At 34.9% G+C, this 27,478-nt stretch overlaps 2 protein-coding genes and 1 long non-coding RNA gene across 8 annotated transcripts in view; 1 reads left to right on the top strand and 2 right to left on the bottom strand.

Annotated features, from left to right (window-relative positions):
- Nucleotides 1–25,334, top strand: part of LOC116336733 (low-density lipoprotein receptor-related protein 1) — a 31,417-nt gene extending 6,083 nt beyond the window's left edge. Inside the window, exons 3-42 of one of the 4 annotated variants that reach the window (XM_031760799.1) lie at nt 1,728–1,818; nt 1,905–1,951; nt 2,028–2,201; nt 2,282–2,404; nt 2,486–2,611; nt 6,556–6,656; nt 6,737–6,896; nt 6,997–7,159; nt 7,253–8,014; nt 8,087–8,290; nt 8,360–8,446; nt 8,549–8,851; nt 8,917–9,146; nt 9,225–9,392; nt 9,462–9,602; nt 9,722–9,829; nt 9,917–10,232; nt 10,297–10,451; nt 10,537–12,157; nt 12,229–12,866; nt 12,932–13,327; nt 13,391–13,789; nt 13,897–15,177; nt 15,374–15,487; nt 15,548–15,679; nt 15,772–15,888; nt 16,497–16,638; nt 16,710–17,002; nt 18,377–19,093; nt 19,154–20,624; nt 20,694–20,854; nt 20,923–21,030; nt 21,095–21,822; nt 21,893–22,247; nt 22,315–22,488; nt 22,557–22,727; nt 22,838–23,663; nt 23,730–23,879; nt 23,957–24,083; nt 24,209–25,334. In XM_031760799.1, coding sequence (XP_031616659.1) covers nt 1,728–1,818; nt 1,905–1,951; nt 2,028–2,201; nt 2,282–2,404; nt 2,486–2,611; nt 6,556–6,656; nt 6,737–6,896; nt 6,997–7,159; nt 7,253–8,014; nt 8,087–8,290; nt 8,360–8,446; nt 8,549–8,851; nt 8,917–9,146; nt 9,225–9,392; nt 9,462–9,602; nt 9,722–9,829; nt 9,917–10,232; nt 10,297–10,451; nt 10,537–12,157; nt 12,229–12,866; nt 12,932–13,327; nt 13,391–13,789; nt 13,897–15,177; nt 15,374–15,487; nt 15,548–15,679; nt 15,772–15,888; nt 16,497–16,638; nt 16,710–17,002; nt 18,377–19,093; nt 19,154–20,624; nt 20,694–20,854; nt 20,923–21,030; nt 21,095–21,822; nt 21,893–22,247; nt 22,315–22,488; nt 22,557–22,727; nt 22,838–23,663; nt 23,730–23,879; nt 23,957–24,083; nt 24,209–24,388 — 13,760 coding nt within the window. In that variant the 3' untranslated portion in view covers nt 24,389–25,334. Of the gene's footprint in view, nt 1–1,727; nt 1,819–1,904; nt 1,952–1,996; nt 2,202–2,281; nt 2,405–2,485; nt 2,612–6,555; nt 6,657–6,736; nt 6,897–6,996; nt 7,160–7,252; nt 8,015–8,086; nt 8,291–8,359; nt 8,447–8,548; nt 8,852–8,916; nt 9,147–9,224; nt 9,393–9,461; nt 9,648–9,721; nt 9,830–9,916; nt 10,233–10,296; nt 10,452–10,536; nt 12,158–12,228; nt 12,867–12,931; nt 13,328–13,390; nt 13,790–13,896; nt 15,178–15,373; nt 15,488–15,547; nt 15,680–15,771; nt 15,889–16,496; nt 16,639–16,709; nt 17,003–18,376; nt 19,094–19,153; nt 20,625–20,693; nt 20,855–20,922; nt 21,031–21,094; nt 21,823–21,892; nt 22,248–22,314; nt 22,489–22,556; nt 22,728–22,837; nt 23,664–23,729; nt 23,880–23,956; nt 24,084–24,208 lie in introns of all 4 variants that reach the window. The other 3 variants (XM_031760798.1, XM_031760797.1, XM_031760800.1) reach the window with 3 other exon arrangements.
- LOC116336758 lies at nt 9–1,861 on the bottom strand. Of its 2 annotated transcripts, none has more exons than XR_004200737.1 (4): nt 1,345–1,861; nt 365–593; nt 163–242; nt 9–89 (listed from the first exon to the last, which is right to left on the bottom strand). It is a non-coding gene; the product is annotated as an uncharacterized LOC116336758 (long non-coding RNA). The 2 variants fall into 2 exon arrangements; XR_004200736.1 differs by lacking the exon at nt 1,345–1,861 and adding an exon at nt 1,005–1,303.
- On the bottom strand, nt 1,881–5,827 carry LOC116336741. 2 transcript variants are annotated; one of them, XR_004200731.1, is made up of 6 exons: nt 5,772–5,827; nt 4,633–5,248; nt 3,204–4,498; nt 2,962–3,104; nt 2,732–2,849; nt 1,881–2,628 (listed from the first exon to the last, which is right to left on the bottom strand). XR_004200731.1 is itself a non-coding variant. In XM_031760842.1 (5 exons), exons 2-5 carry the CDS (start codon nt 5,187–5,189, stop codon nt 2,784–2,786), a joined length of 2,061 nt encoding a protein of 686 aa, XP_031616702.1. In that variant the 5' UTR covers nt 5,190–5,248; nt 5,772–5,827; the 3' UTR covers nt 2,698–2,783. The 2 variants fall into 2 exon arrangements, 1 of the variants encoding a protein (XP_031616702.1); XM_031760842.1 differs by lacking the exon at nt 1,881–2,628 and having other exon boundaries at nt 2,698–2,849.
- Nucleotides 25,335–27,478: the final 2,144 nt, after the last annotated feature.

Raw genomic sequence — 27,478 nt, 5'->3', positions numbered from 1 at the left:
TTTGGCGGCGGCACATTCCATTGCCGTAACAAATCATTGCTCATTCTTTGCAATCGAACAACTGGCTGAGTGTTCGCTAGGTTTGAAACCTATAGAGACAGGGAAAAAATAAAAAAATCGCATTAATACAATGTATACAATTATACAATGAATTTTTTTTACCGAATTAAATGGTTGTTCGGTACGTCTTATTTTGGCCGCTAGTGGCTCATCGTCACTACTATCTTCGCTAGGTTTGAAACCTATAGAGACAGGGGAAAAATAAAAAAAATTGCATTAATACAATGTACACATCAATAAAATATGCTGTTGAAAAAGTGACAACAATAATTGTACAAGTAAAAAAAAATTCAAATGTACTTACCACATTTCCGCGCTCCACCCCACATTCCTCGTCTCCATCATCGTCGTCACCACTTGATGTGTCGGACCAATGAGAGGATGTGAAGACTTCAAGTCTTTTTGAGCCGACGGTGGCGCACCGAATTTCAAAGGGGACGTCAATGTAATTTTACAACTCAAATCGAAACTAAACAGCGCGCCAATTTTAAAATTTGCTGTCATTTCCTCCCATTGTGTCGGACATATTGGGCCTGACAATGAATCAATATTGAAAGCAAAAAAAAATTACAAAAAAAATCGAAAAAAAATTCAATTGTATCGAAGCAGGTATTAGAAGACATAAGCACAATATTGAGAAACTACGACGCATTGCTAATGCCCTAACGGTTTTGCATTCTGTATTGTGCGCAATGCTAAATTCATGTTTGAACATGAATTTGTTCAATGGAACTTGCACACTTGCTTCGTCGGCTAAGATTTACGGTTAAATTGACTTTTTATCCACGTGCAGTGTGCAAAATTGACAAAATTTATTTTCTTGATTTTATTTTTTCAAAACACTCACTAAAACAAATGATGCAAAATTTATTTAGCCGACAAATATTCATTTGACATCATTTTATATACAATATATAAATATATTTTACACATCAAATATTTACCGGTGTTTATATGAATTTTTTTTTTATTTCGTCACTTTTCTTTTCAAATTTTCACTTGGAAAAATGTCTCGGTTGAGTTCGTGTTGTAATTTAAAATGTACCAAGTACAAACACACTATTTTCTTAGAATAAATGAATTTTTATTACGCACAAAAATCGGCTACTGCGCGCATTACTTTTGTATGCAATATGAAAATTGAATAACTTAGTTATGAAATGTGCTGTTGCTTCAAACGTCAAAACTAAACTAAACGGTGTGGCATCGCTTATTGTTGAAGGCGATTTGTGTTTGTGATGTCAACGCAGTGGCCAAACATAATATGTATTCAAATCTACTCACCACAATGTGCTAAGTAATCTCTCCCTCTCTTTGGCTCGCTATCTCTGTTGTTCGTGTGCTGAGCCATGTTGTCGATGCAACGTTAATGCGATAGTGTGTATCCAATGATGATTCCTTCGTTGCTCTGCTCTGCTACTACTACTACTACCAAATCTCAATTTTTGTCAGCAAAGTGTTTACTAACGCAGCTTCGTTCATTTCATTTGCAAATTGTTTTTAATTTATGTGTGTATATGTGTATGATCAAACCCTTACTACTTTCTTACATACTAAATAGATATTGACTTCACGTTAATAATTGTTATATTAACTTTTGCTCATTGAAATACATCGAATCTTCTCACTTCATTAATAATATTTCGTATTTTATTGATAATTCGTAGACAATAAACGCGATTGTGACGATGGATCGGATGAAGGAAACTGCGATAAAACTCAACAATGCAACACTCAACAGTTCGAATGTTGGAAAACGTATACATACCATTCTTTATACATATAAAAAAAAATCTCATTCTTTTGACTTTATCAATAAGGAAAATCTATTATTTTAATTTTAGACGACGGTGCATACCACGCAAGTGGTTGTGCGACGGATCAAGTGACTGTAAGTATTTTGAATCCTTAAAAAATTTGCTATCATCATTAAAAGTTGTACAAATATATTTATATTTTAAATAAAGGTGGGCCATTTGATACGTCTGACGAAGACGAATCTTTGTGTCGGTTAAAAAAATGCTTACCAAATCAGAGTGAATGCGCCAGTCCAAGTGGCACTGGTCCTGTTTGTATCGATACCGAAAAATTCTGCGATGGAACTTTTCACTGTGTTAACGACGAATATACCGAGTACTGTGGTAAGGTGAACAGATCAAATATGAAATATGAACACTATTCAAATGTTTTTTGCTGATTTTCTTTCACATAAATTATTAAGATAATGGCACGTTAAAAGCGGATTGCATTGCCTTGAATTGTTCCTATGGTTGCAAACCAACACCACTTGGAGCAAAATGCTACTGCAATCATGGACAACAGCCCAATGGGTCACAGTGCGATGGTTTGTACATATTTTCATAAAATGTCTCTTTATTTTCGTCGAATACCAATTTTTTTTCTGTCTGTTTGTTCTTCATTTCAGACATAAACGAATGTTTGACAACAGATAGCTGTGATCAAATATGTAAAAATATACCCAATTCATTCGAATGCTCGTGTGTGGATGGTTATGAGTTAGTTAATAAAACAATTTGTAAGGCGATCAATTGTAAGTACTTCAGTACACTGTAAAATAGAAGGGATTAAATATTATTCATTTGGGATTTTTCATCAAAATAATCCAAAAGGATTAAATTTTAGCACTGTAGGATTAAATTTAAATACTTACTAATTGTAGCGAATTGTAGGACCACGTTGAAATCCCGCACAAAACCCAGGGCTTACGGCCGAGAGCTCCGCGCTTGATCCAGATGAGAACGCAATGTTCGTTGTGTTGTTTGTTGATTCTGAAAATGACAATGATTATATCAATTTCTAAATATGAACGTAAATTAAAAGTATGTGTAGCTTCAATTGATTAGATAAATTCAAAGCAGAATTATTGAAATGATTACATACTTGATTGGATGCTGCTCGTCTTGATTGTCGAGCTCGTGCTGGTGGTGCTGGCGGTGGATCTCCTTCTCCTGCATTTTCTTCTTCTTCTTCAACATTCCGTTGAAATGCTGGATGTAGCTCTATATTCATAACAGCACACCATCCTGTTTGTTTGTAAGGAATAAAAAAAACGAATTCATTGTCTATTGTTCATTGACTTGTTCATATTAAACTGAGAGCATATCAATTTAACAAACACAAACCTTTGTAGAGAATGTTACGACCTGCATTTGCATCACGATTCCAGGTGATAGTACGCCCAATTTGAGTTTTCTCTTCATATTTACGAAATTTTGATGCCATACGTGGACCATCAGTACGGGGACGATGTTTTCGTTGCTGCGTCAATTTGCGATTGCTTTTTCGTGATTCAATCGGACCTTGGGCTTTTCCAAGCACATTTTCTCCACACAATGGTTCGCATCCATGGCATGTGAGATAGCGATATTTCTCCTTTACTTTGCCTCTTTTTGTCGGTTTTTCAAGTTCACGGAAGCACAACGAACATAATTTGGTCGTCCGAAATTCGTCCGCCTCGACCACTGTACATTTACGGCGACGTTTCAACTTCTCGAACAAATCTCGCACCTTCGATCGAATATATCCTCGGGCTGGTGAATCTGCCGCAATGAAACGATCACCGACAAATATGAACGTTTGCTTACCATCGATGAGCTTGGTTGCATATGCATCAAGTGCTCTATTCGTGTCAATATACTGGAGAAATGCTTGCAAAGCGTATTCATACTGTGTGTATGCTGTGAACTTTTCTTCAAAATGACGCAAAATATGATCAGCATATGATTTATGGTCTTCGGCTCGTGGACCAGGCTGCTCATCAAATGACTCACGATGTAGACGCATCTTTTCATCGATTTCAGTTGTCAACTTTTTGCGCCATTTGTTCCGTCGCGATGAATTTATCATATCTTGGTATTGGCCCGATGTCAATCGAATGATTGTTTCAGTGCGATTATTTCGATCGTTGAAATTGTTAATGCGCACACCACCAATGACCAAACGTAGTCCAGGATCGAGACCATACACTTGTTGGCTTTTCAGAAGCATCTCTTGTGTCTCTTTCATACGCTCTTCATCGTCTTTTTCAATGATGAATTTTGTTCGTTCCATCAAAAATGACATACCGACACCATCTGTTTGAATGGAGTTGTCGAATTTTATTGTTGCATGGCCATCATTTTTGTTTCTCGGTTCTCTTTCGATGCTATCGATGTCGAAATACAGACGCCATAATACATCCCATTCTTTATTTTTGATGTCTTCCTCCTGTTTTGGGCCGCCGTTTTTATTGCGAAATAACCGATGTGGACATTCTATCTGTCTCAACATGCGATAAAACACTCTACGATCAATTCGAATGTAATGTCTTTCGAACGATGACGTTGGTACCACGGTGAAATTTCTGTATTCACGAAGCTCGGTTCGTTCACCTCGCTTCAATGCGGCTTTTCGTTCACGTTCATGATTGCGAATGTACCTATTTTTGTATATTTTCCAAAAAATAAATTGATAAAATTACTCGTGTGATATTTGTAGAATTTTCAAAATGGAAAAAAATCGCATAAAAAATACAATCGTTTGATTCACAATAATAAATGAACGAAAACTCACTGTTGCAAATTCAGGAATATTGGTATGTATTTGAACCAATTGCTTTCCATAGCAAAAAAGTACCCTTTCCCATCGTCGAATCGGATTGGCTTTAATGTATTTTCCAGTTCCCACATCAAATCCAGGTCTGGCACACAGTTGGAGTTTTGCTTGAATAAGAAATCCATGGTGTCATCAATTTGTGCTTTGCTCGCGTTTTGATGTGTGAAAAACTTTCGGATGCGTGAGTGAGCGTGCATACAAATATTATTTTTGTAATTTGTATAAAACATTTGTACTGCGTATTCAACTACATTCCCGAATCCTCCAATTACTGGAGCTCGAACACCGTATTTTTGGCAATAGTACCAAATGCCGTAACACAACCTGTACCCGCTTTCTCTGGCGTCGTTAAATGCATGCTCAATGAACTGAACGCCGTAAAACCAATCTCGAAAAAAAAAATTGTCGACGAATTGAGTATAGAATGCTTCGATTTGCTCGTCTGTACTGCGCTTGAAATGATCACTGGTGAAATAATGCAAATTCAGTGCACCCAATATGTAGCACCGTGTCATTTCTAATACGTATACGTCAATCAACTGAGCAAATTTTCCAGTGTTAATGGGCAGATTCACTTTTAAACCTTTTCGAGCACTTTTTTTAATTGTTTGGTGTTCTTTAATTTTTATCTTCTTTCGTGGCTTAAACGCCGATTCGTGATTCCGTTTGCGACCGCTCATTTTTAGCAACTTTTAACGTATTGGAATCTCCACCGATATTTATACCTCGAAATATTGATGAATAATCAAAATATATTTTGATAAATATAAAAGTGCCGGTTTGAAAATATTCAGGCCACTGTTATATTTATCAAAAACTACAATGACTATGATAGACTATGCATGCCATCAAATAAATTTATTAATTATACTCAAAAATCGGTTGACTTAGCAATGTATTATTGTTGATGAATTTATAGGTTCCTGGTATTTTAAAAACAGGCCTCTAAAAATTTATCAAAATATACAATCACCGATTCATGTGATCGAACGGGTTCACAATAAACAAATATCAATGCGTTCATTTCACTCTTGCATAAATACAATTTCATAATTCTGCAGTCCGATTTCAAATGCTGACAAAATGTTCGCTAAATTACACTCCCAAAGGTGTGATACGGAATTTATGTTGATATTCGATGCAAAAGAATCTTATTGAAAATCATTCGTCAACAAAGCAAGAAATAATCTTTCGTCAACACGCATTTTACGATAGTGTTTCGGTTGTTCAAGATTCTGATGGATTTTGAAAATTTTGCAAAATGTTTGCCATGTTACCCTTTTGAAAAAAAATCACTGAGCACACAAAAGCGGTTGTGACATGAAATGTTCATATTGATGCGAATCGACTCAAAATTCTATTGAAAACCATTCGCTAATCAATTCTTTACTTTGTTTTCACTAGCTATAAAACATTTTATCAGAAATCTAATAAATTGCACAGAAGCGATGGAAAAAAGGATTCTATTGAGAATTATATTCTAATAAACAAACTAATCGAAATTCCAACAGAAACAAAATTTAGTTTTTTCGACAACGGTGCACGTGGTTTACACAATAAACATAAGACCGTGAAAGGTTATGTTTGCAATCGAATGACAATGACAAGCATTTGAAGTTTCATGTAAATGTCAATACAATATGAAACAGTGTTCCAAAGGAAGATTCATTTTGAGATATTTTTTTACAAACAACAAAAAAGTGTTTATTGAACTCAAGTTAAAAAATATACAAAATGATCCCATTGGATTACTTTTTAGTCCTTTTGGATTAATCGTAGCTGAAAATCCCAAAATACTAAATATTAATACCACCGATATAAGAGTGTAGCATTGTTCTGCCATTGCTAAAAAAAATAATTACGCTTCGCGTTATTCCACAGATCCTGTTAATGAAACGGCTTCCATTATATTTATTACCGAAAATAATATTAAAAAGGTTCCACTTGGCAGCGAATCATTCAATAAAAGTCAACAATATCTGGTAAGCCGATTTTTAACTAAAATAAAACAAATCTCATTTTAATTAGCATCACTGACAATGTTTGCTTTCTATACGTATAGGCAAATATTCAAACGTTTGACATTTGGCATGCCAACCGAACAATTTGTGCCATAAATGGATCAAATAGCAACAATCCCAAAGATCTGACATGTTTTAATGTCGACAATTTCAACGAAATATGGAAATTTCCAAAGCCAGAAATCATCACGAGATTGAATTGTAAGTATTTTTAAGTAGTTTTTTTCTCTCCTATTATAAAATTCAGATCCTTTAAAAAAAACTGTATTATTTAATGTATCGATTTTTTTTTTATTCAAAGCCGTTGATATCTTGAGAATCGATTGGATTACAGGAAACTGGTATTTCGTAAATACTGAGAATGGATTGATTGTTTTATGTAATCCAGCAATGACGTTGTGCTCAATTATTGTTGAAATCAGCCGCCAAAAAATAAACACACTGGAATTAGATCCACTCAACGGGTAAATTTTTTAATTTAATATATTTTTTTTAAATAATATTTGTGTAACAGTAAATAATCCATGTTTTTCTTTTCATTCGAAATTGACGAACAGTTTAATATTTTTCACAACATCAGATTCGTTTGGCAGTTTACTTCAAGCAAATATGGATGGTTCTAATCAGACAATTATCGATTCGTACAAGATTTTCTATCCATCTAGTTTGAAATTGGATTTGGCAAATGAACAGATTTATTGGCTTGATAAGTACATGGATTACATTGAACGGGTTGATTACAGTGGCAACACTCGATGGTCATTAAAAGCACTTATTGGTAGTTCAATGCGACCAATGCACGCAATCGCTTTGTTTGAAAGTAATATTTACATAACAAAGCGATCGATGTCACATTTAGAGATGTGGCGCATCAATCGACGTAATACAAGTTCGGTTGAAAGAATTTTTGTCACTAAAGAGCAACCGCTTGAAATGCGTATATTTCATGCTCAAAGTCAACCAAATGCACCAAAATCGTGGATTGATCCAAATCCGTGCTCGAATAATACAACACATTCGATGAATTGCGAGCATTTGTGCGTTTTGGCTTATGGTATAACAAAAAAGATACAAGCCCAATGCATATGCAGTGCCGGCTATCAATTAAAAAATCAACATAGATGCGTTTTGATTAAACAAAATTCATTTTTAATATATGCCAAACAAAGTCCAGATATGATTCGAGGTATATCGATTTCGAATACAACAGACATTTTAGATGCACAAGAATGTATGGTGCCAATTTTAAATGTAAAAAGACCACTCAGCCTGGATTATAATATGAAAAATCAACTGATATACTTTGGACAAAATGACATGTACGTATTTCTATATAATTCCAATTTAATTTGTAATTTTAAAATATGTTTTCTTTTTATTTCGTTGTTTAGAGCAAGCCATGAGTATATAATCGAATCACAAAATTTGGATGGAACGAAACGTACTGTCATTCAACAAGGTCGTGGTCATTGTCATAGCATTGCATACGATTGGGTGGGAAATAATATTTTCTGGGCATCCACAAGAAAAATTGATGTTTTCAATTTGGCACATCCTAATATCACGAAAACACTTATCCATATAGTTAATGCGGGGTTCGTTTAATTTTGATAACATAACTTCATTTCTTGAAGTTATGTTATCAAATAAATATTTTTTCTTAGATCGATCGCGTTGCATCCCAGCAAAGGTTTACTGTTTTGGTCAACATGGGCATCCGAAAATAGTATAGGACAAATCATGGCATCATGGTAATCTTTTAGTTTTTCTTCTATCGTTTGAAAAGAACGAGATTTTTTATTTATTCGACTGATTTTTTCTCACATATTGAAATTATTTATTCGTTGTTTTAGGATGGATGGAACTCATAAAACTGTATTTGTTGATATGTGTTCGAACAGTAACAATTGTACGAGCATTCAATGGCCATCTAGCCTAACAATTGACTTCACTGAGAATTATTTATATTGGTGTGATATACGCATGCAAACCATTGAACGAATTGGATTGGATAATAAACATCGTGAAATTATTCTACAAGCCAATAGAAACTTTCATCCATATTCAGTGGCCAGTCACAACGCATTCATTTACTTTACAGACACATCTAACGGAAATATTACGAAATTCAATGTAAACGAGGCGAACAATCAACGGTAAATGCAGTAGAAACATATTTTTTTATGAATTGAAATAAAAGTTATTTTTTATTATATTTTAGAAAATTCACATTATTGTCACAAAAAAATCATCGAATAACTCACATCAAAATTTTCGATAATGTAACTCAATCGAATTCAGAGATATGTTATAATAAGCCCTGTCCAGGTCTAATGTTGGCCACACCAAAAGGATGTCTTTGTGTTTGTGGTAATGATTTTGATTTGAATGCAAGTGGAACACAATGTTTACGTCAAACGAAAACAACCGTTAAAAATACATGCACTGCCGGTAAGAGTGAATATCCTAATAATACTCATCTTTCAAAATTAATGCGAATATTTGAAAAAAAAAAAAAAAAAAACACAGGTCAGTTTATGTGCAAAAGTAGCGGCGAATGTATTAATACATCATCATTATGTGATGGGGACGCAGATTGCATACATGAAAGTAATGGAGAAAATTCGTACTCAGATGATGAATCTTATGCAGATGATGGACCATGTAACATCAAAAATAACAACTGTACCTTCAACGGTAAAAAAAAGTTGCTTTAATTTGAAGAATTCCTATGTTTAAATTTCAAATATATTGATCTCCAAATAGACGGAAGGGGTTTCTTATGCGATGTTAATCGATGTTTACAAAAAGTTGTTTTGTGTGATGGAATCACGCAATGTGAAGATCGGAGCGACGAAAGCCCTGAACGATGTGCTATTACTCCTTGTCCACCAGATAAATTTCAATGTAAAAAATCCAAACAATGCATTTCCAGAAATTTTCTCTGTGATGGTACCTATTTTTTTGCTACGTATTTTTACGTGGATTTTTTTTTGCAATATTGGATTTTTTATTATTATTTTAAGGTACTGCTGATTGCGATGACAAAAGCGACGAAACGGAAAATTGCACCGAATGTCCCGAATTTCGATGCAAAAATGGTATTTGCATTTTATATGAAAATGTGTGCGACGGTATATTCCAATCTTCTATTTTATCTCTTTTTCGTTAAAAAACAAATTTATCTTATTTCTAATACTTTGTGGTATATCATATTATAGAAATAAACCAATGCGGAGATTCTTCCGACGAAGAGCATTGTTCGCACGAATGCAAGAAGGGAGAGTTTTTTTGCCATCCAAATGGCTGTTTAACACAAGATAAATTTTGTGATGGCACCGTAGATTGCTATAATTCACTCGATGAAGTTGGATGTATTGATAAAACCACAGCAATGGCCACACCAAAAATTCACCGAATCGATAAAAATATAACGATATCACATCATTGTGGGCCTCATGAATTTCAATGCACCAACTGGAAAGAATGTGTGCCATTGGAAGTGCGGTGCGACCAGTACCACGATTGTTTTGACAAGTAAAAACATGCATTCTCGATAAAATGCATATAGAAGTATACATAACTATTTTCTTTTCTTCAGGAGTGACGAACTGAATTGTACAACATTCAAAAAAAGAACTCACAATTTCACATTTGGTGACATGGGCTGTTCTCATCCGGATCGGGTTTGTGCACCCACCGGAAATTGTATACGTGCTCATCAACTTTGTGATCAAGTTATCGACTGTCCTGATCGTGAGAATATTGATGATTTTATTTCATTCTCTCTCTCTCTGTAAGACTATGACAAAATACTAATTTTTGGTTTTAATCATTCTAGACTCTGACGAAGGATTTCAGTGTGAGAATAAGCTTTGTGATCAAAATTCCGAATGTTCACATATTTGCCATAATGCACCCGAAGGTTTCGTATGCTCTTGTCCATCGAATATGTTTTTACTACCGAATGGACTTGTATGTAGTACAGAACATGCATGCGAACATTGGGGCACATGTTCACAAATTTGCGAACAGGTTGGAAAACGATATAAATGTAGATGCCGTGATGGTTTTACGTTGCAGTATGATCAATTTACATGTCGCAGCAATAGTCCAGATTCACCGTATGTTATATTTAGTAATCGTGAAGAGATTCGTGGTGTTGATTTGAGAACATTAGCTGTTAAAAAATTTTATGCTTCCCTTCGAAATACGATTGCCATTGACTTTTTGCTCGATAATGATACAATGCAAATATTTTGGACAGATGTTATTGATGATAAAATATATCGTGGAACATTATTGGGTGATGTTATTCGAAATATTGATGTTGTCGTTCATTCTGGTTTGTTAACGGCTGAAGGATTGGCAGTAGATTGGATCGGTTATAATTTATATTGGGTTGATTCGAATTTGGATCAAATTGAAGTGGCTCAAATCAACGGCTTATATAGACGTACATTAATTGCCGGCGAAATGGATAGCCCACGAGCTCTGGCTCTGGATCCACGTGAAGGTTTACTCTTTTGGACGGATTGGGATAAGAGCAATCCGCGTATTGAACGTTGTTCGATGGCTGGCGAATACCGACAAACAATCATTGAGGTTGATAAATCTTTAGGTGGATGGCCAAATGGTCTTACTCTAGATTATGCACAAAAACGTATTTATTATATCGATGCACATTCAGATTCGATACATACAACAAATTACGATGGAAGTGACCACCATTTGGTGATTCGTGATCAAGAAACTTTATCACATCCATTCAGTATATCATTATTCGAGAATTATGTCTATTGGACGGATTGGAGAACGAGCTCGGTGATGAGAGCGAACAAATGGAATGGTTCGGATGTAACAACCGTTGATCGTACAGCATCGCAACCATTTGGAATACAAATTTTACATTCAAGTAGACAACCACGCGAAGGATCAAGTCCATGTGCAAATAAAAACGGTGGTTGTTCGCATTTGTGTTTATTAAGCATTTCAAAAACAATGAAATGCGAATGTCCACATGTGATGCAGCTCAGTTCTGACAACAAAACATGCATACAAAATGAAGAAGTCTTACTGTTTTTGGTCGGTTCGGAAATTCGCGGAATTAATCCACAAACGAATCATTATATCATTCCGACGATAAGTCATGCCACCCAGGTTCCGGAGATGAACAATATTGATTTTTTGTTTAATGATAACCTTTTATATTGGACGGACAAATCAGTCGATGAAATCAGAACATCTGGTTTAACGAATGGCAATGTCGAAACTATTTTAGATACAGATTTTACGAATATTGGTGGATTTGCCATTGATTATATCGCTAAGAACATGTTTATAGCCACAGCTGGTCGGTATGGAAGTTCAAGAATTCGTGTTTGTAACATAGAAGGTGAATATATTGCCGATATTGTCACTGGTCTACGTGGAGTAAATTCAATAACACTCGATCCATCAAGGTAAGTAGAATCAAACATGTGTGTCATTAATTATATTTTTGAAGAAATTTACGTATTTATTTATTTTTCAGCGGAATCTTATACTTCTCTTATGAGAATTACAACAGTACAATGTTCTATATTGGACAATCTTCACTTGATGGATCGAATCGACGAATACTTCTGAATAGTTCACAGCCAATCGGAAGTCTAACCGCTGATATTGAAAGCAATCGTCTATATTTCATTCGAAAACAGACTGGTGCTGTTGAATACTTAAATTTAAATTCATCGACCGTTCATGAAGTTGTTCCACCAGAAAAATTATTTCTCGGTTACAGAAAAGTTGAAAGCATCGCAATTTACAAAGATGAGATTTATTTTGCCGAATCAACGGATGCAAAAATTGAGAAATGCGATAAAACCACCTGCACGAATCGTACAACTGTACGGATAAACAAAGATATTGTTTATTCATTGGCAATATTTCATTCGGGTGCACAACAAGGCACAAATGCATGCTCGAATCTCACAAATAAATGCGATCATTTGTGTTTGGCCACATCAAGAACTGAATATGTTTGTAAGTGTGCCATTGGTTATAACATTGATCCAAGAAATTCGTCCAAATGTATTGGAGAAAAAGAATTTATTTTATACTCAATTGGGCACGAATTGCGTGGAATTCGATTGAAAAGAAGCAACAGTAATACGAACGATACATTGTCAGGTATACTGCAAATTATATTCATTTTGAACCATCTCAATTTTAATTAAAAAAAATTTCCAATATAGAAGATCGATTACGTTTCAACGACCATGTACTTCCTCCGATACCTCGAATTTCCTTGGCCACAAATATTGACTATCATCATCGATACGATCTTTTGTTTTATGCTGACAGTGACAAAGGTGAAATAACCAGCATCAAAAGAGATGGAACCAATCGACAAGTTATCGTTAATCAAATGGATCTATTTGATGCCAACGGTGGCGACTGGCTTACTGGCATCGCTGTTGATTGGATCGCTGATAATATTTATTGGTGTGATGAAAAGAGAAATATTATCGAAGTTGCACGATTGAATGGAAGCCTGCGATACGTTGTTATTTCGTACGTCAATAAACCAAGTGGCATTGCAATTGATCCGATTGTTGGATATATATTTTTCATTGGTGGTGATAAAAAAGGTAAAATCTTTTCATTTGTTTTGAAACGTATAAAGAATTATAATCATTTATTCTTCGGTTTAGGCATGTATTTTATTGCACGTTCACGATTAGATGGCAGCGATTATAAAATCCTTTCGAACCAATCAATACAAATCACAAATCTTGTACTTGACAAAGTCAATCAAATAGTCTATTGGTGTGAGTCAGCATCACGGATAATTTGGCGAATGGATTATGGTGGTGAATCCAAATCGATTGCATTGAACAGAAGCATTGAAAATCCTGTAGCATTATCAATCTACAATTCGAAACTATACTGGGCCGATAATTCACATCAGAATGGAACAATAAAAGTGGCATCCATCGATGATCTAACACAAATTCGAACGATTTTAACTAGCTATGCGAATCCATTGAATGATTTAAAAATATTTTCGCATGAAGTTCAAAATGGTCAAAATAATTGCTCAATTTCAAATGGTAATTGTGTGGGGCAATTCACTTAAAAAATTGCCTGTCTATTATTAATTAATTCTTATTGATTTTTAAATTAATTGTATTCTTTTCTTTTGTGATTCTCCCCTTAGGTAATTGTGAAGAACTCTGTCTATTTAATGGTACACATCCGGTATGCGCCTGTTCGCATGGTGAAGTTGGCAATGATGGCAAATCTTGTGTGCCTTTCGATGAATTCCTGATTTATTCACGTGTTGTATCCATCGAAAGTATTCATTTGACCAATAATTTGAATATGAACAGTCCAATACCAAAGATTCAACATCCAAAATTACTACGAAATACAATTGGATTGAGTTATAATTATGCAAAACGTCGTATTTTCTATTCGGATGTGCATTCGAGTTCAATCAATTGGGTTTATTTCAATGGGACCGATCATCAAATACTTGTGAGCAAACAAGTATCGGTCGAAGGAATTGTATATGATCCAGTAAGTGAACATCTATTTTGGACATCGAACAGTGACGCTTCTATTAGATCAATTGACACCAATAATCTGACAACCGATTATGAAAATAATTTTAATTTGGTGAAACAAGTAATTCAATTGAATAATCATGACAAACCGCGTGGAATTGCCGTTGAATCATGTATGGGAATGATTTATTGGGCCAATTGGAATGCTGATGCGGCATCCATTCAACGATGCTACATCACTGGATACAATTTACAAAGCATTATCACGACAGATATTCGAATGCCGAACGCAATTGCAATTGATTTTGAAAGCCATAAATTGTATTGGGTTGATGCCCGAATCGATAAAATTGAAAGAGCCGATTATGATGGATCGCATCGTGTTATTTTGGCTCATTCAACTCCAAAGCATCCGTTCGCAATTTCAGTATATAAAAATTATCTTTATTTCACCGATTGGGTATTACGTGCAGTGGTTCGTGTCAATAAATACTCTGGCGGTGATGTCACATGGCTGCGAAAGGACATTGGACGATTGATGGGAATTGTGGCTATTAGCAATACAACCGAAGTATGTGATGCAAATCCGTGTCTGATATTGAATGGCGGTTGTGAAGATGCCTGTTTCTTTATCAATGAAAAAATAAAATGTGAATGCACAAGCGGAAGATTGGCAATGGATGGTAAAAGATGTGTTCAAGCAACTTCACAGTGTCCCAATGGACAATTTAAATGTAAATCAGGAATCCAAACAAACGAAACGAATATATCAAAGGATACATGCATACCATTTGAAAATACTTGCGATGGAATAAATCACTGCTATGATGGCAGCGATGAAAATACTAATTATTGCAACACTCGATTATGTCCACCAAACTATTTTATGTGCAATAATCGACGATGCATCTCCATGAACTTCACGTGTGATGGTAAAAACAGAAATGCTGAACATATTAACAATTTATTACGGTTTTCATTTATTATCGCCAATAATTTTTCAATCTTTTGCCATTTTAATTGAAATCTACCGTAAATAGTGGCCATATATATTCAGCAAAATGTGATCGTTTGTTTTTAATTTTAACTGAGTAAATTTAAATATATATTTTTCTACTGCAATCGTAGGCATTGATCATTGCAGTGATGGAAACGATGAGATTATTTGTGATTGTAAACCAAATGAACATTTTAAGTGCGCTTCTGGTCATTGCATTGATAAATCGTACAAATGTGACGGAGGTATACAAAACTTTGATTAAATCAATTTTATGTATTAAGCAATTTCGTTAATTTTTTTAGATGCTGATTGCCCTGATGGCAGTGACGAAATGGCGGATTGTCCAAATCTTGAAAAAGTGTGCGCCGGAATGCCCGGATCATTTTTGAGATGTGAAAATAGCTCAACATGTTACATGAATTCATGGCGCTGTGGTAAGTTTTATATTTCGGTGCAAAAACTATTCACAATCCATAATAACGGCTTGTTTCTTCCATTAATGATATTTCGTATACATATTTTGTAGATGGTGATATGGATTGTAGTGACGGCAGCGATGAGGCTGATTGTCCAAAAATTACATGCCCCGAAAACAAATTTCAATGTAAAAATGGCCAATGTATTGATATTGCTTGGCGTTGCGGTAAGTCACAAAATCTATAGAATCCAGACGTTATACGCAGAAACAAGTATTCGAGTACGCTTACTCGCATTTTCGGTGTAAGTAGAGACTTTACCCCTTAAAATGAGTTACGCACTCTATTTTACTCTATTTTTGGTGTTAGTTTCATCGAAGTAAGCGCATCACAGTGAAAAAAGAGATACATGTGTTGTACATATGTACGTTGCCGCATGCGTTCAACGAGTTATGTTTCGTTGCGTGCATATGAGTCTGTGAGTCTGTATACGAATATGATTGCTAAGTGTATCGTCACATACGTTCGATGAAACTAACACCAAAAATAGAGTAAAATAGAGTGCGTAACTCATTTTGAGGGGTAAAGTCTCTACTAACACCGCAAGTGCGAGTAAGCGTACTCGAATACTTGTTTCTGTGTATTGAGATATTTTCAGCCAGCTGAATCAGTTCAGGAAGCTAACGTCAGTCACTGAAACGGAGTGAAAACAGTAGAAGTGATTGTTATAACGATTGCGGCGCCTGACTGAGCATTCTCAATATAATGTCTAATAGAATCTTGCATATAACAATACTCAAACAAATATTATTTTGTTTTCATTTAAAAAAAAAAGATGGAGAAATCGATTGCCATGGATCGGACACATCCGATGAGTCGGAGGAAAATTGTTACTTAAATGGGACACGTGCTGAATGCAAACCAAATTACTTCGCATGTGCCGATGGTTCAAACTGTATTCCATCTACTTGGCAATGGTACATCGCTGATTTTTATATAAAACTTTAAAATTGCTCAATTACGGTTGCCTTTTCTTCATTGTTTTTAGTGATTTGAGTCCAGACTGTGTGGATGGTTCCGATGAAGGCGAACATTGTATGTCTCGTGAATGTGGTTCGGATATGTTTAAATGTGCTGAGTCGGGTCGATGTATACCGTTGGGATGGGTTTGCGATGGTGACATCGACTGTCCAGATGGCAAAGATGAATTTCCAGATTCATGTAAAAGAGATTGCAATTCAGGTGAAGACGAAACAAACTGCACCAATTCAATTACATGCCCGGAAAACATGTTTACATGCGGAAGTCATGAGTGTATCGAATATGTTTACTTCTGTGACGGTACGTTTCAATGCTATTTTCTTAAATCGTGTATAGTACTGGGTGTAGGCATTAACTCCTGCGGTTTTTCTGGTGAAAAGAAACATTTATTTAAAAATAATAAGAATGAGTACATTAACCAATGTACTGCCCATCGTTAGCTATGACTTCGGCCCATATTCTTGGCAGCTTGTCGATTCCGCGTCGAAAGAATTCCTCATCTTTTCCAGCTATCCATTGATCGACCCATTTTCGCACTCCTTCAGAATTTCGAAACGATATCTCAGACAAGCCCATTTGCAATGATCGAAACAAGTGGTAGTCAGAAGGGGCAAGGGCTGGAGAGTACGGGGGTGATCAAGCTCACCCCGACCAGAGTCCCCTATCTTTTTTTTTTGCGATCTTTGAAAGACTATTTCTTGTCGCAGTTTTTCTCAATTTTTCTCTCAGTAATCTGCTCAAACGTATTGGTTGTAGTCGATACCGATCCCCCGTGACAGTTTCACCCGGTTTCAGCAGCTCATTATACACCACACCACTTTAATCCCACCAAATAATGAGCATTACCGAGAAATCATCAAAATCCTGCTATGCTATCGATTTTGATGATTGTGTGGGATTGAACCCTTATTTTTATGCCTGGGGCTATCGTAGTAGATGTCCTCTTCACTTCCAGTTACAATACGATACAAAAATTCCTTTCTTTCCTATTTTTGGAACATTGTGCCAAAATGTGAAAAAACGTCTTACAACTAGTTTTGATTCATCTGGTGTGGCACACAATTTCTTTGGTCTTACCTCATTACAAATGTCTTAAAACGATTGATTCGCATATATTTAATGCTTCTGATGTTTTCTGATGCATTTTCATGCATCTTTATCAAATAAAAAACGCCAATAGCCCATCATTCAATTTTTTTTGGTGAGTTCACAGTTTTTCAACAAATTCACCACTTATTTTTCACCAAATTCAACATTCTCTGTGGCGATTGAGAGGTCTCGTCTCCTGCAACATATTAAAACCTTTGGATGTATTTTCACTTTATTTAAAGTGAAAAAATTGAACCAAAAAAGGGCCAGATAGAAAAACACTTTTTCATCACTCATTTTGAATCGATCAGAAAATAATGACACTGTGTCAAAAATAAATCTTTCTGCTCTGAATTAGATTGGCAAATGTCACATGTACAAAATGCAATTGGATTCACCTGTCAAGCTACACACAATTTTATGTGGCGACATCTAAATGTCAACCGCAGGAATTAATGCCTACACCCAATATTTTGTTTACATTGTTTTTATCAAATCGTGTTGGTTTGCTTGAGAAATTTTATGTGCAATAATAAAAGTTTTTATTATTATGATTTTGTAATATCCTTAAATTTTTTAAATCAGGTTCAACTGACTGTGTTGACGGCAGCGACGAACCAGCTGGATGCGTTGAGTCTGCACTGAAGCGACCATCAACGTGCAGTGGTGATCAGTGCAATAAAATGAATACCACATCGATTTGTGCTTCACCGGAATTTTACAGATGCGCAAATGGTGTTTGTATACCAGAGTCAGCTTTGTGTAATGGTGAATTTGATTGTGGTCCAACGGACTTTAGCGATGAAGAATTATGCAATATAGATGAATGTAAGTTATCGTCTGAACCATTGTGTGCACATATTTGTGAAGATCGTAAACATGGCTATGAATGTCTATGCCATTCTGGATTCAAAGTAAGTCACAAACAACGAAATTTATGTGAAGATATCAATGAGTGCTTGGATCGTCCATGCAGCCAGATATGTACGAATACAATCGGAAGTTATCATTGTTCCTGTGTTGATGGTTATGCATTAAAAGAGAAACACATTTGCAAAGCCATTACAACCGAACAAGCCAAATTGATATTTTCGAATCGTTATTATTTGCGAGAAACCGATCTACAAGGTCATTCAACATTGATAGCGCACAATTTATCGAATGCAGTTGCATTAGACTATGATTATGAAACAAAATGCTATTACTGGTCAGATGTTACATCGACAATTAGCAAAATTAAGCGAATGTGTCCATGGGATAATAAAACCGTTGAAATTCATCAACACAACCTCAAGAATCCAGGTAAATAACATATTTTAATATTAAATGCATATTAAATTAAACAAAAATCATTCAATTCAGATGGACTGGCAGTTGATTGGATCGCAAAGAATTTGTATTGGTGTGACAAAGGATCGGATACAATTGAAGTATCCAAATTAAATGGCAAATATCGAAAAGTTTTGATTCATACAAATTTACAAGAGCCGCGTGCAATTGCCATCGATCCGTTCGAAAGGAATATTTACTGGAGTGACTGGGGTGATAGGCCGCATATTGGAAAAGCTGGTTTGGATGGTTCAAATCAACGTAAAATTGTTGAAGATGGCCTTGGCTGGCCCAATGCATTGACAATCAACTTTGAAACAAAAGAGCTCTTTTGGGGTGATGCTCGCGAAGATTTTATTGCCGTATGTGATTTTGATGGAGGAAATCGAAAAATTATTTTGAGCCGTGAACGAAATCCTAATTTGAATTTACATCATATTTTTGCAATTGCTGTATGGGAGAATCGAATTTATTGGAGTGATTGGGAAACAAAATCGATTGAATCGTGTGACAAAGATCGGGGTGACAACTGTACAACGTTATTGACAACAATTCATCGACCAATGGATATTCGAATTTTCCATTCGTATCGACAACGTCCACTTGATGATGATGATTCGGGCAATGCATGTTTGACAGCTGAATGTGAAACACTGTGTCTGTTGTCACCAGATCCACCATACTATAAATGCGATTGTCCAAATAAATTTTATCTGCACACCGATAATAAAACGTGCATCGCAAATTGCTCATCAGCCGAATTTCAATGTGCCACTACAAAGAAATGTGTGCCATTTTATTGGTTGTGTGATAGACAAGATGACTGTGGTGACAATTCTGATGAACCAGTGTCGTGCAGAGATTTCAAGTGTGAACCAGGTCAATTTCAATGCATGAATGGAAATTGCATAAGTCCGATCAAAATTTGCAATGCTAAAGATGATTGCGGTGATGGCTCTGACGAAAACGAAAATTGTGAACGATTCGTTTGTTTTGACAAGCAATTTAAATGTAGTGCACATGGAAATAAGACGGCATTTTGTATTGATGAAACGAAAATTTGTGATGGAATTCAGGATTGTCCGAATAACATTGATGAATCTGATTGTAAATTTCATGAATGTCCACGCGATAAATTCAAATGTAACGATGGACGATGTATTCCAAATGTTTGGACTTGTGATGGAGACAACGATTGTGCCACGCATGAAGATGAACACAATTGTGAGACTCGGAACTGTTCCGATAATGAATTCAAATGTAATTCAGGGCGTTGTATACCAAAATCTTGGACTTGCGACGGTGAATATGACTGTCCGTCAAAAGAAGATGAGCCAACTTCGTGCACTTCACAAGAAAAAAAATGCAGTGATCCAGATCATTTTAGATGTAAAAACGGCAAATGTATACCACAGCGATGGCGTTGTGATTATGACTACGATTGTTCTGATAAAAGTGACGAACTCAATTGTACGATGCGCAATTGTTCGGAGTCTGAGTTTAGGTAAAGTTTTTATTTTTTATCATTTTCGGTAAATGGAACACAACGCATAACCGAATGACTTATTTTCAGATGTGCTAATGGTCGTTGTATAGCAGGAAGAATGCGTTGTGATGGCGAATTAAATTGTGTTGATTTTAGTGATGAAGAAAATTGCAATGTAACATGTGCTGTCGATGAGTTCAAGTGTACAGGTCACAATTTTTGCATTCCAAATGTTTGGAAATGCGACGGTAAGTGTTGTCTGTTTGATTTTCAAAACTTTATACATTCACATCTTCTTCTTCTTTTTTCACATTAGGTGACATCGATTGTGCAGATGGAATCGATGAAATGAATTGTGCTTGCAATCAGAATCAATTTCAGTGTAAAGACGGCCGTTGCGTTGAAAGTCGATGGCGTTGTGATGGTACGAATGGATAATTTATTCATGTTCAATAGTCCAATTTTAAACATTTATGTTTTGGTTTCAGGCTGGAACGATTGCATAGATGGTTCAGATGAGGCGGTTGAATTGTGTGCTGATCTTCAATGTGCTCATAGTGCTGTTCGTTGTCGTAATAAACGCTGTATTCGAAAGTCACAAATTTGCGATGGTGTAAATGATTGTGGTCCTGGCGATGATTCCGATGAATCGTTTTGTGCTCGCTTCCATAAATGCACGGCCAAACAATTTCAATGTGAAAGTGATCAATTTTGTATTTCAAAGCAATTTTTGTGCGATGGCGAGTTAAATTGCGATGATGGCTCAGATGAAATAAATTGCATGTCATCTGTTTGCAGTTTTGGTGCATGCAGTCAAATTTGTCTCGAAAAGAAATCGGGAAATTATAATTGCCGTTGTACCGATGGCTATTCAAAAGGTCTCAATAAAAATGATACTTGTTCTTCAAATGAAGAACCATTGCTACTGATTGCTTCAGACAGAGATTTACGCTTTCTGCTACCAACTAAACAAATGGATAGCGAAATTCACGGCCGAATAACACTATCAAAAAGTAAAATTGATGTATTCGATGCACAAATCTTGTCAGATACCATACATTTATATTGGATAACGACACCGAATAGAATTATACAAAAACTAGCAACAACCACATTCAATAGTAATTTCAAGCGAAAAACAAAACGATCCGCAGAACAAGAAGCCACTACTATTATTACTTCAATACAAAATCCAAAATCTCTAGCAATAGATTGGGTACGCGAATATTAACTCCAAAATAATGCAGTTTTCATAATTAATAATAACATAATTTGTTTTTACTTAGGTAAGCGATCGAATTTATATATTGGATGCGGAAAAACGTCAAATTGTTTCAACAGATTTGAATGGGGGTGAACATGTATTGGTCGTTGCATCTGATGATCAACCAATAGACATTGTTGTTGAACCAAACTTGCGAAAGATTTATTGGTCAACACTTGACCACGGTATTTTTTCGGCTTCAATGGATGGCACGGATAAAAACAATCTTGTTAAACAGGGTATTGAATGGGCAACTGGTTTGACTATTGACTATCCAACGCAAAGACTGTATTGGGCTGACCATCGCAAAGGCACCATTGAAACGATTCTACTCAATGGAAAAGGTCGACATATTGTCACAACATTTAAAAATAGAAGTAAGTATTCATTTAATACATTCACAAAAGATGTGTACACATTTTTAATATTTCTGATTGTTTTCAGCTATGTTGCCGAAACGAATACAAGTATTTGAAGATAATTTGTATATCACATTGTATGATCAAACAATTTATCGAATAAATAAGTTTGGACACGATCAAGGTGAAATTTTGGTAGAAAGTTTTCAGCGTGCATCAGATTTGTTTATTCTACATCCACTTCGACAGGATTCAAAAAGTAAGAAAATAAAATGAAGTATAAAAACTCTTTATAACATAATTTTTTTCTCTTTGTTTATTTTTTAGTTCAAAATCCATGCCAAAAATATCCATGTGAAGATCACCATGTATGCTTGCTTTCATCAAGCGATCGCTTAGGTCGTACCTGTAAATGTTCTGATTATTTATCAGAAATGGCCGCAGTAGAAGGCTATTTGTCGATTTGTCGCAGTATTACCCAGAAATGTCCGCTTAAATGTAATCAGACTTTGCTCTTTAAACTATGTATTTTATTTTCATTATATGTTTCCATTACTTCCATTACTTATTGATTAATTTCCGTTCTTTTTCTATGTGACTTACCCCAGGTAATCAGGGACTTTGTAAAATAGTGAACGATAAACCGAAATGCAAATGTCCAATCGATTACGATGGTGATTTTTGTGAACACTATCGTTGTTCAGGCTACTGTAAAAATCGTGGTGTATGCTTTATAGATGCTTCCAAAGTAAAATTGTATAATGAAAATTCGAAACCACCATTGAAATGTGCGTGTCCACCATCATTTGAGGGTCCACGTTGTGAACAGCCTGTTGCGAATTGCACATCGCCATGCTTCAATGGTATATGTACGGAAAAATTTGGTGATTGCATTTGTAATTCAGGTTTTTCTGGACCCGAATGTCGACATTGTGATGACTTGCATTGTGAAAATGACGGAATTTGTCGAAAAAATCATCTGGGAAAATCACGATGTGAATGTAAAAAAGATTTCAAAGGAATTCGATGCGAAAGTAGCCCATGCGAAGGATTTTGCAACGGTCACGGAGAATGCACGGTACACAAAAATAGTCCAATGTGTACATGTAACAGTGGCTATTGGGGAGCACAATGTGATCTGGATGAATGTACAAATTATTGCCAAAACGGTGGCACTTGTACAATTACCCCGGAGAATGAGAAGATTTGCGATTGTGTGCAAAATTATTCTGGCGAGCGATGTGAAAACTATCAAAGTAATGAAAATGGATGTTTTGATTATTGCGAAAACGGTGCAATTTGTCAAATGGATGCACAGCAACGTCCGACATGCATATGCAGTGGAGAGTGGATAGGCACCAAATGTGATACCCCTCCATATTGTCAGGATCAGTGTGGAAACTGTATTCCGGGCAGTTCAATCAACGAATGTTTGTAAGATCATAAGACTGTTCATTTAAAAGTCTTGAATAAAGTATTAAATAACTATTTCTATCACAGATGCTCGAATGGAACAATAAAAACATGCATATCTTCTAAATATTATTCAGCAGAATCTATGAATAATACATTGAGCTCCGTTTCCATTCTAATAATCATTCTAATTACATTAATATCGGTTCTATTTGGCGGTGCTTTTTACATTTTAAGGTTTTTAACCGAATTTTCTAATTTTTATAACCAAATAATTAATTAATAAGTTAATATTCGTTTGAATGATTTTGCAGAAAACGTCGAATATGTCAACATTTCTCACATGCCCGACTAAATGAATGTGTTGAAATGACAAATCCAATGTACTCAGGCGATTTGCTAGATGACACACCCGCATTCATTCAAACCGATGATACAAAGGTAATTTCTTGTTTTTTGAAGAAAATTCGAATTAAATAAATATTGTAGCAACAACTCAAAAATGAAATAGCTTCGTATTTCGAGTGTAGCCAATTGTGTTTAAAATAATTGTTTGTTTTTTACAGGGTCGATTTACAAATCAATACAATCCAGTTTACGAATCGATGTATGCTGAACCAACATTTGTGGGCACAGGAAATGACAACAGTGTTAGCAATAATATTGAGAGTATATCAAACTTTGTTCTTGAAGAAAAAACTGGCTTATTACAACAAGATGAGCCACGACTACCAGATCTACTCTGATAATTGAATGCTAAATGTTTTATGAGTGCTTCAAACAGCTGCACTTTTTCGAGTGAAACTTTCAACCAAAAATAACAATCCACATGAATTGATCAATTGATTGGTGATTTTTTTTTACATTATGTCTTTCGCCAGATGAAATGATTTTCAAATCGATATTAAACACGTATTTTACTTTTACCGTAATATTTTGTAAAAACATTCGGACAATGAAGATTTGTCAAGGATATGTCCTGTGACAGGACTTCTGTCAAAACCAAAGTCAAAATAAAGATAGAAAAAATAAGAAGAATTGACAGAATAAAATAATAATTTTGTTCTCAAGTTAAAATACACATTTCAAAAAATATGCATGACATTTATGCTTTGGCAAATTGGATATTTTTTCTTTTTTGAGATTATAACACCGCTAAAGATAAGAAAAACTTTTAAAAATGCCATACATTGTTAGCAAAGAGATGCCGATTTTATAGCAAGAGGTTTGGTAGTATTTCAAGGGTCGATTTTATCATACTCTGGGCACTGAATGAAATTGCAACTAAACAATTACGTCCAATCAAATTTGCACTCACCAAAATAATTCTCGGTATAAATAAAATTGCAAACACACCTGTTGATAAAATAGGTCTCAGGAAAATTATATATGTATATTTATATATAATTAAATAATAAAGGCAGCTCCCGATAAATTCCACAATTTTTTTTTACAAATCAAATAATATATATATAAATGTCAAGAGAAAAAATTAATTCAAAAGCCATTTAGTGCCAGCACGCATTGTATTCAGAACCAATTAATTATATTGTACTGATGTAAAAGAAAATCAGTGTTAGTATAGCTTAGTGTATACATTATACATCATACAAGGTAATTGAAATGTAACTTTTTTTATGCGCAACTTTATAATGTACAGTTAAATAAATGAAATTTTCTATTCCAAGCACATCCATTTAGTGTTATAATTGATGTAACCCCATTCAATAAAAACAAAATGAATCACATAAATCTTAAATTTCGAAAAACTTCACATCATACATGGGCAAGGGGGGGATAAACTTTACGTAATTTCCTCTAGGGTATTCAAAATATAATGGTACCAAAGAGATTGACATTTCTAGAGTAATTTTGGGGCGCTCTATCGATTTGCATCATTAATTTTTTCATCCGACCCCCCTCCTCCTTTTGGGGGGCTATGCTTATCCATACCCGGGGTATTTTCCGGTGCTCTATCGATTGCTATCACATCATTTTTGCTTAATTTTAGATGTAATGGAATTCAAGTGTGGTATCGTCAGTTTCAGGTATGAAAACAAGAAAATTGATTTAAAATTTAAATAGCAACAATCAGTAAGAATTGCAATGGGATTTCGGTGAAGAAAAAAAAACGTGTAGGCAAAATGATTAAGTTACATGTGTTACATGTGTTACTGTGTTTATAAATATAAAAAACGAACTGAATCCGTCTCACTTTTTCACATGCATAATTTTTAAGCATTCGCTTCTTCTTAGCATTACATTCACTGTTCACCGCAAAATAAACAAGTATGCTTAGGATGTACGATCATTTTCAACAGCAAACAATAGTCCTTGTGGAAAGATAACAAGAGATATTCCAACACCAGTATATGGCAACAATAATACATAAAAAAGAGCATATGCGGAGATAATTTAATGGATTATATTCATTGAATGCATAATATACGTAACGTTTATATGCTGTTTATATCTTGTATCCACGACTCGAAAACACTGAGTTAGATTTTCAATTTCTTGCCGTGCGCAATGCACATACATACAATTTTTTTTTGTCAGTCGGTGCTTTTTTTATATTCCATTTGCTTGTGATATATTCACTTTACATATTGAATTGCTTTGTTTATGGTGGGGGGGGGGGGGGGGGGTTCAAGTTGCTCATCGCTTAGGCTTACAAATATTTACATATTTTTTGTTGTTGTTCGTTTGGAATCTTGTTCCTATCTTCCTTTCTATTGTTATTGTTGTTTCACTTTAAAACTTGTGCTTATATGCACCTTTATTTCGAATAAATTTTCCCTTTACTCTTGCTTGTTCTTTTCGATTGAAAAACGTTTGTGACAGCCGTATTTTACAGCACTCTGCTATTATCACGGGCCTCGACTACTTGTTGTAAGTTGATTTGGAAAATGAAAATACTGGCCCATTTAAAAAAAAACATTTATTATTTCATACGTTTTCTGATACGCCAAGATTCAATGATGAAAAAAAGCGGCAACGGTTAATTTTTTTTAAACTTTGAACTGGTGAACATAAACAATACCGAACCGCGAAACCAGAAAAAAACCCACATGTATCGTATTTTTGGCGAAAAAAAAGAAAATAAATTAAATTTTGGGCCAATTTACAGTGGTAAAATATGAATGATTACATGCACAGTTCATTTTTCATATTTTGCATGAAGTGTATGTGCGAATTTTTCTCTTATTCGTACTTCGGCTCTGATTAAAGTGAAAAAAGAGAATGAGATTGAGTTTAAAGGAGGGAAAATTTTATTTTGTTTGGGGTCAAAATGCAATGACTGGTTTAACTTGATTTTTAACTGACTGAACATGATTGTTGCGCTTAAAAGAAAAAAAAATATTATGTCCGGAAAAATTGACTGTATCATTAGTATACGTCAATCGAAAGAAAATTCAAGAAACACTATAACCACACGAAATGTTCCAGCTATTAGATTTTCTATGCCGGGAGATTTAAATGTCTCCTATTTTCCAGCTAGTATTCACTACATTTTTGTAATTTCATACGAAAAATATTAATTCGGAAAGCTTTACAGAAGAATAAGAGAAAAAAAAAACAAATTACATTTACCGTATATAGCACTCTCAATGAATTTTAAGTACGATGAAATGGATAAATATCACAATGCATCAGGCCAAGCACATATTAAATAAGCAGCAGCACCAAGACACAAAAATGAAATATATCACAATGATTTTTTATTGTTGAAATAAGCGAAAGAAATGTTAGATACAAACGAAAAAGATGTATTGAGAAAAAGCGATGAAGAAGAAAAATTAAAGAGAACTTTTGGCTGAAAGTAGTTGGAGAGT

The sequence above is a fragment of the Contarinia nasturtii genome, unplaced genomic scaffold (genome assembly GCF_009176525.2).
Source record: "Contarinia nasturtii isolate CC-2019 unplaced genomic scaffold, AAFC_CNas_1.1 Cnas_scaffold_187, whole genome shotgun sequence".
Taxonomy (NCBI): domain Eukaryota; kingdom Metazoa; phylum Arthropoda; class Insecta; order Diptera; family Cecidomyiidae; genus Contarinia; species Contarinia nasturtii.
Note: the sequence above shows the minus strand (reverse complement) of the source record. Positions and strands in the feature narration are given on the sequence as shown.